At 37.2% G+C, this 12221-nt stretch overlaps 2 protein-coding genes across 2 annotated transcripts in view; one reads left to right on the forward strand and one right to left on the reverse strand.

Annotated features, from left to right (window-relative positions):
- Positions 1-1195: 1195 nt before the first annotated feature.
- Positions 1196-2281, reverse strand: LOC146484074 (putative G-protein coupled receptor 19). Its single transcript, XM_085105517.1, has one exon. It carries the CDS (start codon positions 2279-2281, stop codon positions 1196-1198), a length of 1086 nt encoding a protein of 361 aa, XP_084961643.1.
- A 5992-nt stretch (positions 2282-8273) lies between these two features.
- LOC146484075 (uncharacterized) overlaps positions 8274-12221 on the forward strand; it is a 29581-nt gene continuing 25633 nt past the window's right edge. Inside the window, exon 1 of the mRNA XM_085105379.1 lies at positions 8274-8425. Within this exon, the coding sequence (XP_084961505.1) occupies positions 8389-8425 (37 nt within the window). The 5' untranslated portion in view covers positions 8274-8388. The remainder of the gene's footprint in view (positions 8426-12221) is intronic.

Below are 12221 nucleotides of genomic sequence, written 5' to 3' on the forward strand. Positions count from 1 at the left end.
GAAAAAATATATAACTAAACGATTTTTAAAGTCACACTGTAATATAAGCCCCTCCAAAAATAATCCCCCAAGTCCCAGACACAGACATCCTACTAATAAGGACTCTAGAATATTTAAGGTCAAGGATTGTTGCGGCTAGCTGTGTAAGCCGTTAGCTTTGTGTTTCACGCTGTTTTAATCGCTTGACATTTAAGCCTGACCAATTTTGAAAATGCCTCCTTGTTATATGCGAAACCAGATATTAGAAAGGACTTATTGGAGGTTATAACATATTTTTCGAAAATAATTAAGCTTCGATTTATTGTTGTGTAGTTTTTATTCTTACTGTTGCTTTATTAGGTAGATTTAGAATCGCGTTTATGACAAACGGCTCGTGTTTCCTTGAAAAAATAAGTACATGCATGAGAATAGTGCAGAATAATTCTGGTCTTTGACTGCTAACGCATCAAATTACAGAGAAACTAAAAACAGCGAGCGGCAAATGTAGAAAAAACTGTCCTTGAAGTGCCCATGTATGATTTTGTTTTTTTTTCCCCAACGCGTCACACAAAGAAGTTCTGCGAAAAAAATTTGCCATTTGGATAAAACGTAATTTGGAAAACCTTTAAATTTGCCGCCATTTTAATTTGACTCATTACTTCTTAATTCTCTCGGTTCTTCTCAGAGCTGTGGCGTACATTAAGGAACATGTGACTTCAATTTCGTCTTAACTGTTCAATTGCTCAGTGTCTGTGTCAGACAAGCTCTCTTCAGCCAATAACATCACAGGTACTAACACGAAAACGGCAACAAGATACCAACACTTACTATTTTCCTTTCACTTTCCTTGCAACACTGGCTCCAGACCTTATTTACGTCAGATGACGTTATCGAAACATTTTTTCGCAGAAGTTCTTTGGGTGTAGATAGATTCAGGTGATAAAATAGGAAAAATTGACGCACGGGCAAAAATAAGCCCGACATTGCGCGTGTTCAAATGTACAATGGCGATTAGCATGAATCGTTTTAAAACACATTAAAATGTTTGCTTTGGCTTATTAGACATTTGATGTGAAAGGAAATGATTCTGCTGTACGTATTTAAACATTGATATTGTTTGTTTTCAAATGTATTTTCAAAATATGAGCTTGAGAATTATTCGATTCCAATTTTCGTATTCAACAATGACGAGTAAACTTGCCCGTTGTAAGACCTTTTAAGTGGGTTTTATAGTGTATCTAAGTAAGATGGGTGTCCCAGTTTGTATTTCAGGAATTCGGTTTATTGTCGTCGCCCTTCTAAGACTTCTAATAGAATTTTCTGGTGGATAAACAGCAAGCGTCGTTTCTGTTGTTTTTCCATGTAGCACAACCTCCCGGAATGCGCACCGGAAATTCTTGTTGTAGAATGCATAAAATAAGGGATTATACACCGAAGCTGACAGTCCGATCCAAAATGTGATTAACTCTGCTCTGGAAATGGTGTCGTAGCGCTTCTCAACTAAAATTGAGTACTTTGATATGATTGAAAATGGCGACCAACTCAGGAAAAATACTACCACTACCATAGTCAAACTCTTAATAACGTTTCTTCGCATTCGGCTTCTGACGGAGTTTCGCCTCCACACTGTCTTGACAATTTTGTAGTAAAGGAAGATTATAATCACAAGAGGTGTAAACAGCCCGAGAATCCCACGGACTGTCAAATAAATCGAACCAAGTTTGAAATCCCCAGATGTCTCCTTTATCGCGCAGAATTGATAAACCTTGTTATTGAACTCGACCGGTCGCGTGCTAATCAGATGCAAAACTGGGAGTGTTAAAATTACGGCATATAACCACGCAAATATGGCCAGATACTTTATTTTCCTGGCTTGGTTTAGAAATCGTAGAGGATAACAAATATGGATGAAGCGGTCTGCTGCTGTTGCAGTTAGAATGCTGACTGACGCAGGCGGAAGGAGATACTGAACGAAGCGAACTATTTTGCACAAGATTTTGTCTTGTATCAGCAGTAATGGCGTTTGATACGTCGTCATAAGAGTAAGTGGAATAGAAACAGAACACACAAGGATATCTGCGATAGCGAGTTGCACCAGGAAGAAATACATTGAAGATCTTGTATAGCGGCTCCGACTTATCACATAGCAAACGAGTCCATTCCCTGTTAGGCCAAAAAACAGCAAAACGCATCCCACAACAATTTCAAATATCTCTTCTTCAAGGCTTCTTAGAGGCAGCGGATAAATTCTGGACGCTTTGATATTCCAGAACGATTCGGTGGTGTTATGTGACGAGTTCATTCCTCCAACTCTTGTTTTCAGTTTAAAACTCCTAATCAACAATTCTTCAGCTCACTCAATGGTAAATAATTACTTCTTGCATGCAGCACGAATCATAATAGTGTTTTGTCACTCTAATTTTCAATGGTTTGTCGCTTACTCTTGTCGAAGGAAACAATGATTGATTTAAAAAAAAGGTCTTTCCTTGGAGATTAGTGTGTTTTTGTCAGGCATCTGTGCAAGGTGTGAAATTCAAAGCACCGGAGATGAATGAGAGTCACTTTATAATACCAGCTTTTCACTTAACAATTATATTTTATTGTTGTTTCGGATGAAAAAAACAAGAATTACAGATGAACGGATGCCATTCAGTTGATTAGGTGCTATTCATTTGGTTGGACAGATTATTAAACGAATTGCAAAAGGTTTAAATTGAAGTCATTTTCCCACGTTTTGCTTATTTTTCACTGTAAGTTTTTTTTGGTTTTTTACTCCTAACCGGCGGCCAGTCTTAAATTTTAAATATAGTAAAAATGAACCGGGAAATTTTTGGGGGTGACATTATAAGAGGCTTTCAGCACCAGGTTAGAATGTTTTGAGGGCCGTCTACTCGACAGAAAAACAATGACAAAGCGGTGCTGCGTATCGATAATTTTTGCAGAGAAATAAACCAGTTCCTTGGTGCCGTTCTGATGGGTTCATAGGCGCGTAACTATAACCACCATGGTTTACAAACTGATTATTATTGGGTAGAGATCGGCCATCGCACTTAATATTGTTAAGTTTGCTGCCGGCAAACTTGATGGATTTCTATGCCGTATTAATCATTTCGTCACCAAATTGATGACAAATGTGGATCTTTGATTTATCTCATTCTGCCAAAGGTTGCAGCACGAAGTACTCTGTTTTAACTCAAGAAAATTAAGGCATGGGTCTCTAGTTTATTTACTCGAAAAAGCAAGGGGGGGTCTATCTTCTGGATCAGATTTAGCCATAACCTAGTAAGAATTGGGAAGTGTAATATACAGTACTTAAAAATGCCAACATCTTGACATACACGAGCAATGTAAATTAGGTCACGTGACCTGTCGCGGCTGCAACATTTATGAAAACATTTGAGCAAAAATTGCACCACTTTTTATTGCCTCCTGAAGGCTGTCCGTTGCCTTAAAAGTTTGCGAGTTTAAGGCACTTCATTTCTGTGTTTGGGCCTTTGATTTTGAAAAGAAATGGCTATATTTACTAGTGCCCACTCCCTTCCTAGTAAAATAAGCCGTCCATTTTCAAAATTATTGAGCGAATATTTAAAAAAGCCCAAGCACAGAAATGAAGTACCTAATAGCCGTAAAGTTATACAAAACTACGGCTAGACAGCCTCCGAGAAGGCAATAGAAAGTGGTGCCATTTTTGCTCAAGAGTGTTCTCGAATGTTGCGGCCGTAACAGGTCACGTGACCTAATTTACATACCTCGTGTATGTCAATATGTTGACATTTGCAAGCATGGCACCCAACGACAGTTTTCTCTCAGACCTTTGAAATGCTATTTTAGGCTATCTGAAGTGTCTTTAAAGCTCTGTTGGTTCATTTTAGGCTGCACTATAATATTTTTATCTGTTCGGTCATTCTAGGGGAACTTCAGTCTTTTCGAAATAACTAGGGCATTTTTGTCCATTTCCCGAAAACCTTAGGTCTTAATTCTTTCCGAAATCATAGCTTACTTTTTTCGGTACCCGAAACGATATTTTTATCAATCAGAAAACACTGAGCCTTAAATTTTCCCTATCACGAAAGTTCGAGGTGAAAATTCCCCTTAGAAAATTGTAGCGGATTAAGGACCTTCCGAACAGATAATTAACAGAAACGATCCGTTTGGTGCCCTTGGCATATTACCCTGCCAAATAAAAGTCTCACGACGTTACGGCTAAATCTTCAGAAGATCATGGGCAACTCTCTTAATTTTTTCACTGAGAAAATAACTAGACTTGCCTTTTCCCGGCGTCTCTGCGGACCCTGACAAGACAGAGAGATTGTCTGGGTTTCGACTTTAAAATCTTGATACAGAAGTCGTTGCTCGTTCATGAAACAAACATAAATAGAAAAGGTCTTACAATATAACAGGAGACGGAAAACGTGAGCCTGATCACGCCAAAACTCCCAAAAATGTTTTTTTCGTCGATAACCCTTTGACATACCGTAGAACTGAGATTTGTGGCATGTCAGTACGTCGACTTAAAACGGATTCTGTTTTTGTCTGTTTTTCGGGGGACCGCTTAACCGGATCATGTTATATTATTATAAAGCGAATGGTGACGTTTTGGTACCATTCTTAGCCAGTTCCGGTATAATGATCAAACAGAAACGGGACACAACACTCTAATTATTGTTTGTTTTCCAACAAATTAAAGAATTCTAGCCGTTTTTCTTCCTCATTGCTAAACAATGTTGGTGTACCCTGATTCTGCAATATTATATATTGGCGTCAACATTTTTTCTTTTCAAATGCGTTCAACAAATGCTTTAGCCTTACTCGGGGTAGCACACAGTGATCATGATATTTGCCAGAAAACTTAAAAAAAAAAGAGCCATTAAGGTACTTCAAAGTACCTCAATGGCTAACGTGTCTTTTAAAAAAGACACGTTAGCCATTATCTATTAAATATCTTAAAAGAGCCTATTGTCTCTACACTATTCACTTCGTCTATGGACTGAAACTATAATATCTAGTTTGGGCGAACGTTGCCCCCTGAAAGTTCCAGAACAAACATTCCTACTAACCGTAAAATTACACTAAAAAGGTTGATTCGTATAATATTTATGTCGGATTTGTTAGCACCACAAAACCTCTATTTGAAAGATTCTGTATAATTCCGTTTGTGATCAAATTAATTCAGAAACCGCTTCATTTATGTACAAATTCATTAATAATCTTCTTCTAAATATAATGTTCTGTATATTTGATAATCTCCAACAATCAAACACAGTCGACAATACTCTCCACTCACAAATATGCATATTCCTTTAAAAACTGAAATTGTCTGGACAAAATTCTACACCAGTCATAACGGGAAAACTGTTTAGATCAGCATAAGCTCTGAAATTTGAAAGGTAAATCCGGTATCTAGTCCTTTAAACATCACACCTGTAAAATTCTTTTGTTGTGTGTGTGTGTGTTTTCATCGTGGTTCATTCCAAGCATGACATTAGACATCAGACAATATAACATGAGGTCACTTTCCCACACTCTCAAGTTTTTAGAATATCGTTAACATAATTGCTATTGAGATACTGCTAATTATCAACAAAAAGTAATTATCCGTTTTTTCCCCATGTGAAGCCAGATCTTGTACAGACCTTGATCAGTAAAATCCTTTGAATGTAAACGGAGAAATATATGAAAGATTTCCCGGAAAACTATATGTATTAAGATCATTTTCGTTTGTATATCCAATGTTTTGAACCGAGACTTATATTGTTGAAGTTAACTTATAAAATGACAGAACTTAGCTTAGTGACGCAAGTACTGCGGCAAGGGAACAGTACTACAACGAAGGCAGTATATCGACAAGCCGATTTTTTGAAAAGGTGGCCGATAAAACTTGAGCACTTTTCGTGAGATGACTCCGAAACACGGCTGGTTTGGTGTATCTGAGAAGGTTCAGATTGACGCGAAAAAGAAAGCAAAGGAGAAAGAAGAGAGGAGAGACAAGGGAGGAGCCAACAGATTACACAACCATTTGTTTGTCTTTGTTTGGCAACTTTGGAGATTTGAGCAAAAAAAAAAAAGTTCCGCACTGCATGACTTCAGAGGGACCGTTTCGAAACTCTGGATAAGCCTAAAGGACGACGTTTCGCTTGGCGCCATCACTGGTTCCCTGGCGCCTGGCGGGATCCGCGGAACGTCGTCTGTTTTCACAGAAGACCATCGAACCACAGGCGTCCCAAGCTCACGTTTAGAGAAAGCGAAAAATTAATTATCTATTTATTCATATATGCGTCACGGCTGTGTGAGTTGGAACGTGACCTTTCATCTTACGCGGTGTTATGTTACATGAGAACCGTTGAGAATTTGAGCGCCTTATAAGACGTTGTATGGGGAATAAAATATCGTTCATTTAGAACGCTAAATACATTAAAATATCCTCATTTTTTACGTAAGATGATTAAAACAAACTCACCTCTTGTGTGTCCGTTGTGCTTTTGCGTTATTTTCGCTGTTTTGGGCTTTTTATGCCACCACTGTTCTCTCCTTCATTAAACGAAGTTTATAAATGAACGATATTTTATTCTCGGTTTTCACTGTCACGCCATTGAAAAAAAACACCGAAACCGTTCCATGAATAAAGTCAAGAAATTGACATGGTATAGAGGATAAATAAATAAGGCATCTGTCCAAGTGTCAGGTCTGTGCAGCATTCCGTAATCGAGTTATTTGACAAAATGTTCCACATAAATTTATAGAGCTTAGTATGGAGACGCCATGTTTGTGTCCCTCTGAGGGGCACAAACATGGCGGCCGGAAATAAGAAAAAAACATATGGAGTTCACTTTTGCCAGAAAAGATGCTTGTTTGCCGTTGTGAATTTTCGAATGTGTGATTAATATTTCTCCTCAAACTTAAATTGTTTAAAATGCTGAAAATCACCCGAAGAGTCATTTTTAAGAGACGGAAAAGCTCTGTCACGGCCGTCCTCCTGATGTCACGCACGATGGAAACTCGGAATTTGAAACTGTTTTATTTTCAAAAGGAAGCACGACATCGAGCTAAGAAATTGTGAACAGACATATTTTTAGGTAATCTTTCCTTGAATGAATGTAAAAATTTTGTAGGCGTCCCAGTTTTGAATTCTAGAATTTGGTGACGTCACGTGAAAACCAAGAATTCCCCATACAACGTCTCAAATTCTCAACGGTTCTCATGTAACCTAACACCGCGTAAGATGAAAGGTCACGTTCCAACTCACACAGCCGTGACGCATATATGAATAAATAGATAATTAATTTTTCGCTTTCTCTAAACGTGAGCTTGGGACGCCTGTGATCGAACAAATGCCGTCGACACCAGATTCGTGGCATATTCCATTCGTAACTTTAATTGCCCTTATGCAGCTCCCGAGCTCCGCCGGCTTGGTCTGTACCTCAGTAAAATTTATCCTTCCACTTTGAGAGACTAAGCCACTTTGCTAAATTTTCCGCTGTCAGGACTTTCGCAATGTAAACAATGCTCTACCTGTCACAAAATTTAGAACTAGTTTTATCCGTTATCATAGTTTCCAGAAATCTGGAGAATGAAATACGATTATGTTGATTTCCCAAATTAAAGAATACTCGAAAGTAATTAAATTTGTGCTAAGATTTCCGTCTTAGACAGCTTTTGCGTCGTGTTATGAAAATCACTGAAGAGTACCTTCGTAAACCTACAATCCCGCGGAGAGCGAGTCGTACATACTCAATGCCGTGACCATTCACTTGAAAAACTCTGGAAGTATGCATTTAAAATACTTTAAAAGAAATCTTTTTGTTTTCTAATTCACCTAGAGTTTTTTTCGCGCTTTACGTTTACTATCGAAGCACTTTCGACACTTTCCACTTTTGAATACCGTTAGCTTTATTAAAAAACTATTTGTGCGTGACCAAAATCAAGAGCATGCTATCGCTCTTTAAAATATTTCCTCGATTCCCACGCAATTTCAGCAAAAAGTTTCCTTACAAAACATTTACTCTTAAACGTCACTGATATCGAGCGAATGCTCGGCATTCTTTGATGGTAAAGAGAATCCAGTGTTTGATAAGACAATAAATAGAATTGAACCCCAAAAGCAATTGGTTCCAAATGTTAACCAAGAGCGAGATCGTCTTAGATATAATCTTTCTCCTATATCAAATAAAACACCAAAGAATTAGCGAAGTTAATGAGACAATAGGGCACAATAAATCAATTGTTTTTTCTGAGATCAAAAGTTGTTTTCTCCAAACTTGCTGTCTATGGTTTCACCGTTCGTGTAGATAGTTAACGAACAGATCAAGCCTAACTATAGCAAAGGTAAACCAATATGGCGACCTCAAACAACCGCAGTAACCGGTCTTCATATCACTTAACCTTTATTTCTACGTTAAAAAGAAGGCAGAAATGAGACGAATGATTTTATTTCGCTTCGTTATTCAAGGTGAGTGTGCGTTGTTGTTTAGTTTATGGCATTACACGGTCTCGCTGCCGGGAGTTCGTATACATTGACAACAATTCGTTTGTAGCCGCTTTTTCTTTTTTTTTTTTCTGTAAATAGACGAAGCGTTTCCGGCCAACTTTTTATAGAAGATCGTTTTAAAAACTAATATTTCATTGCCTGCGACTTGCACGTTGCAGAGAATTGAAGAATTGTGCATAAAGTTCTACATCACACTCGGATGCGAGCTGGTTTGCGCCAAGATTAGCTCAAAGGGAAATTCCACTTTGTCACGTTAAATACAAATCTAAATACCTCATCACGAACACTCTATGTCACAAATATTTCAGGTTTTCCTTTTGCTTTATTTCTTGAAAATGGTTACCTTTAAGCTGTAGAAGAACGTTCGATTCACCGTAACACAAACTTGTTTTCTTTTCGTTTCAATGCTTGCATTGGTCGTTGTTTCTAGTAAGATATTTGAAGTGTGAACAAGCCTACTGAATTCTTCATTAATTTTGCCACTTTCCAACGAAATCGCGGATTAAAATCTGTTGTTTAGATTTCTTTTATTGGAATTCTTTTTTCAATACGTAGAAACGATGATTCTACTCGTTGCAATATAGTTATATGTTCAAATATTGTGAGTAGCCTAGTTTGAATTTGTTTACAAAGGCACAGTCTCTGTATGAACAGCATGGAAATCTCGTAACACAAGTAAACAATGCCTCTATTGGACTCAGCTATGAACTTGAATTCTTGTTTTTCATTGGTTAATATTTTACCTGCTAGCTGCCTTGCATTTAAGATAAAAATCTTAGTAATTTAACGATTAAATTATTTTAATAAGAACTTTGCACAACTATTGAAAGGTTTCGTATAGTGCTACAGTAGCTAAGGGTATGCCGCTAGATAGAGGCAAAATCACAGAATGCTTTACATGAATGAATCATGCAATAACAACAATAACAATAACGTTATTCACCCACGGTGAAAATCATCAGGCAATGAGAAAAATGATAAAAATTTAACTAATACTAAAAACAAAAGAAGAAATTATGATAATAATAAGAGATGCCTGCTTTCCATGAATGCCACACGTGCAATATGCTAAGGATTAATTAACGTTCTTACTTATGAAAGAAATCACTGCAGCCTGATTTAGTGTGACAATCAATGGAAACCGTAGCTTTCACTTACAACTTGTATTTTACAAGGCACTATATTTTCCTCCACAGAAAATTTTCATTTCTAGATCCTATGGGAATTACTTTAATTAACATTTTTAAAAGTTAAAATAATTTTCTTGTCTGCTCCTAAAGAGGGCAATATACTATGCTGTGGAGACCATTGTTGTAGGTTAATTTAAAGGTTTAATTTTTGTTGATTATTTTAGGATAACTTTGTTTGGTGAAATAATTATGGTATAGTGTTGTCGGGATCTTTCGTTTTGTGGTGCTTTTTGAATGCTGTTAGTGCCAAATGAACAGAGGTGTGTATTGGTTAATTAAACACTCATCCACAACATTTAGAGTTAAGCACTGACCAATATTATTTAGGTCTTGAGGCACCCTTCTACACTATGTAACTTTCAGTTGTTGTTAATATGGATATGGCAAACAGTTTATCATTATAAAGACTTGGTGGCAAACAGTTTATCATTATCAAGACTTGGTAGATTTGACATTCAGGAGTTGGCATTCTGCAAAAAGCTCTGCTGGTACACTTTTTTTATTTTTTATTCATTGACATATATAGGTCATCAAGATAAGCTGCATTGAAATATTGTAACAGGACAAATTATTAACTAATAACTGTAAAACTAAAAAAGATGAGAAGTGGCTATATATATCTAGAGGTGACAAGCTAAGATTTTAAACTGACATACAGGGCTCAAAGTTTATTTTTGGCTTTGGGAGCACCTGTGCTACCAGGTGTCAATTTCTAGGCGCATTGCCGAAATTTTAGGCGCACAGATAAAAATTTTAGGAGCACAACTTAAAATACTGGTAGCACCAAAAAGAAAAATCAGAAGCTTCAGACATTTTATTTTCAGACATTTTATGTGATCGTTGATAATGGTGTCATGACGACACCGACACGTTGTTAATTTCTTTTTCTTATTTTCGCTTGCCGATCGATAATCAGCACGGTAATCTTTTATTTCAATCATGTCTTTGTTTCTTTCAGTCTCTTACTGTACGTTTGAGATAGCAATAATAATGTTACATTTTTTTGAATATTACATGTTATGGTACGTTCAACATGATAATAAGACAAAGCGAAGGTAAGGAATAACGTCATTTAATCCTCTCGATCAGACGAAATCCTTCAAGTCCCACGGATCACCCGACTGAAAATAATTCATTTGGCTACTTTCTGTAGGCAAGGTTAGCTCGCCTTGATCTCTGTCCACTGTTTAACCACTTCACAACTGCTGGAGGTGGGTCAAATGTGTTGGAAGGCAGCGGCCGGCTGTTTGAGAATAAATTTTCTTTTTGTAAATGAGTGTTTCGAAAAAGAGAATAAATTAAATTGTTGACAGCGCATTGACTTAACTGTAACACTTGTTTTTACCTTGAAGAAAAAAGTCTCTTAACCCAGATTGTTTAATATCGGCAAAAAAAAAGCGAACTAAATTGCGCAAGAAGCACGTGTTTCAGAAGGTTGCCTTCACTCGTACGTACGTACGTGTCAGCGGTGCGGTTACATAACCGAGAAGAGTCTGGGGTAAAGTCTGGGCTGGGATGAAACGCGGACAAGAAATGTACTTGGAAAAACAACAAATAAAACACACACTGATGTAAGAAAAACGGTGCAACTTTCTTATGTGGAACCTAATTGTGTTACATCCACATTTGAATTTATTATTTCAAGCTTCTGTTTCATGTTAATCAGGCAGAGTACACAAGAATTGTCAGGTGAGGAAACAAAGTGGCCCCGATTCAGGCGCACTGAGCTTGGGCGTTTTTAGGCGCGTGAGTGCGATCACATAAAATTTTTTAGGCGCAAAATAAAAAATCTAGTCGCATATGCGACCAGCTGGTCGCTAACTTTGAGCCCTGACATATATATTTTATTCTGTCATTCATTGTCCAGACTATCAGATACTCTTGTACCAGGCTGTGGTGAGCAGCCAGCAAGTTTAAGAAACTGGTTTGGCTGAAAACTTATGTACTATGTAATTATTAGAAGGTGACCAGCTTCTCAGAGTTTGAAGATGAAAAAAACAGAACTGGCATTAGAAACTTCCTTTTCCATGGTTGGTTTTATGACCAGTTGCTTTCCTTTTGCAGCCAGATTCCCCAGAATTTAATGGTCATGACTGTCCAGCCTGTGCACATACACTGTACATACATTTATCATACAGACAGGAGTGTTTTACTGGAAAATACACCATATGCACTCATAAAATTCATACAAAACTATTTCTCAGGGAGCCAAGTGGCGTACATGTATATTCTATATCCTCAGGCTCACTAGTGAGGATAGGTATGACATCATTTCCCGCTTTTTCACAGTTGTTTGTGCAAACAGTCTGAAAAATGGCAAGCGATAGATTTGTCTATATAATAAATAGAAAATTACACAATGAGTTGAAGATATGAATTCTATTTTCATGTGTTACATGTAAAAACAACATTTACTTACTTGCTGCACTCCATCGTAAAATATTTTTTTACCACTTCGTCCAGCCTGTGTACATTGTGACATACATTTATCATATAGACAGGAGTGTTTAATACTGGAAAATACACCACTGATAAAATTCACACAAAACTATATCTGGGACCCAAGT

The sequence above is a fragment of the Pavona decussata genome, unplaced genomic scaffold, assembly GCF_977016875.1.
Source record: "Pavona decussata unplaced genomic scaffold, jaPavDecu1.1 SCAFFOLD_37, whole genome shotgun sequence".
NCBI classification, from domain to species: Eukaryota; Metazoa; Cnidaria; class Anthozoa; order Scleractinia; family Agariciidae; genus Pavona; species Pavona decussata.

Coding starts and splice junctions, on each gene's coding strand:
- LOC146484074 (XM_085105517.1), bottom strand. CDS start 2,281: ATGAACTCGTCACATAACACCACCGAATCGTTCTGGAATATCAAAGCG.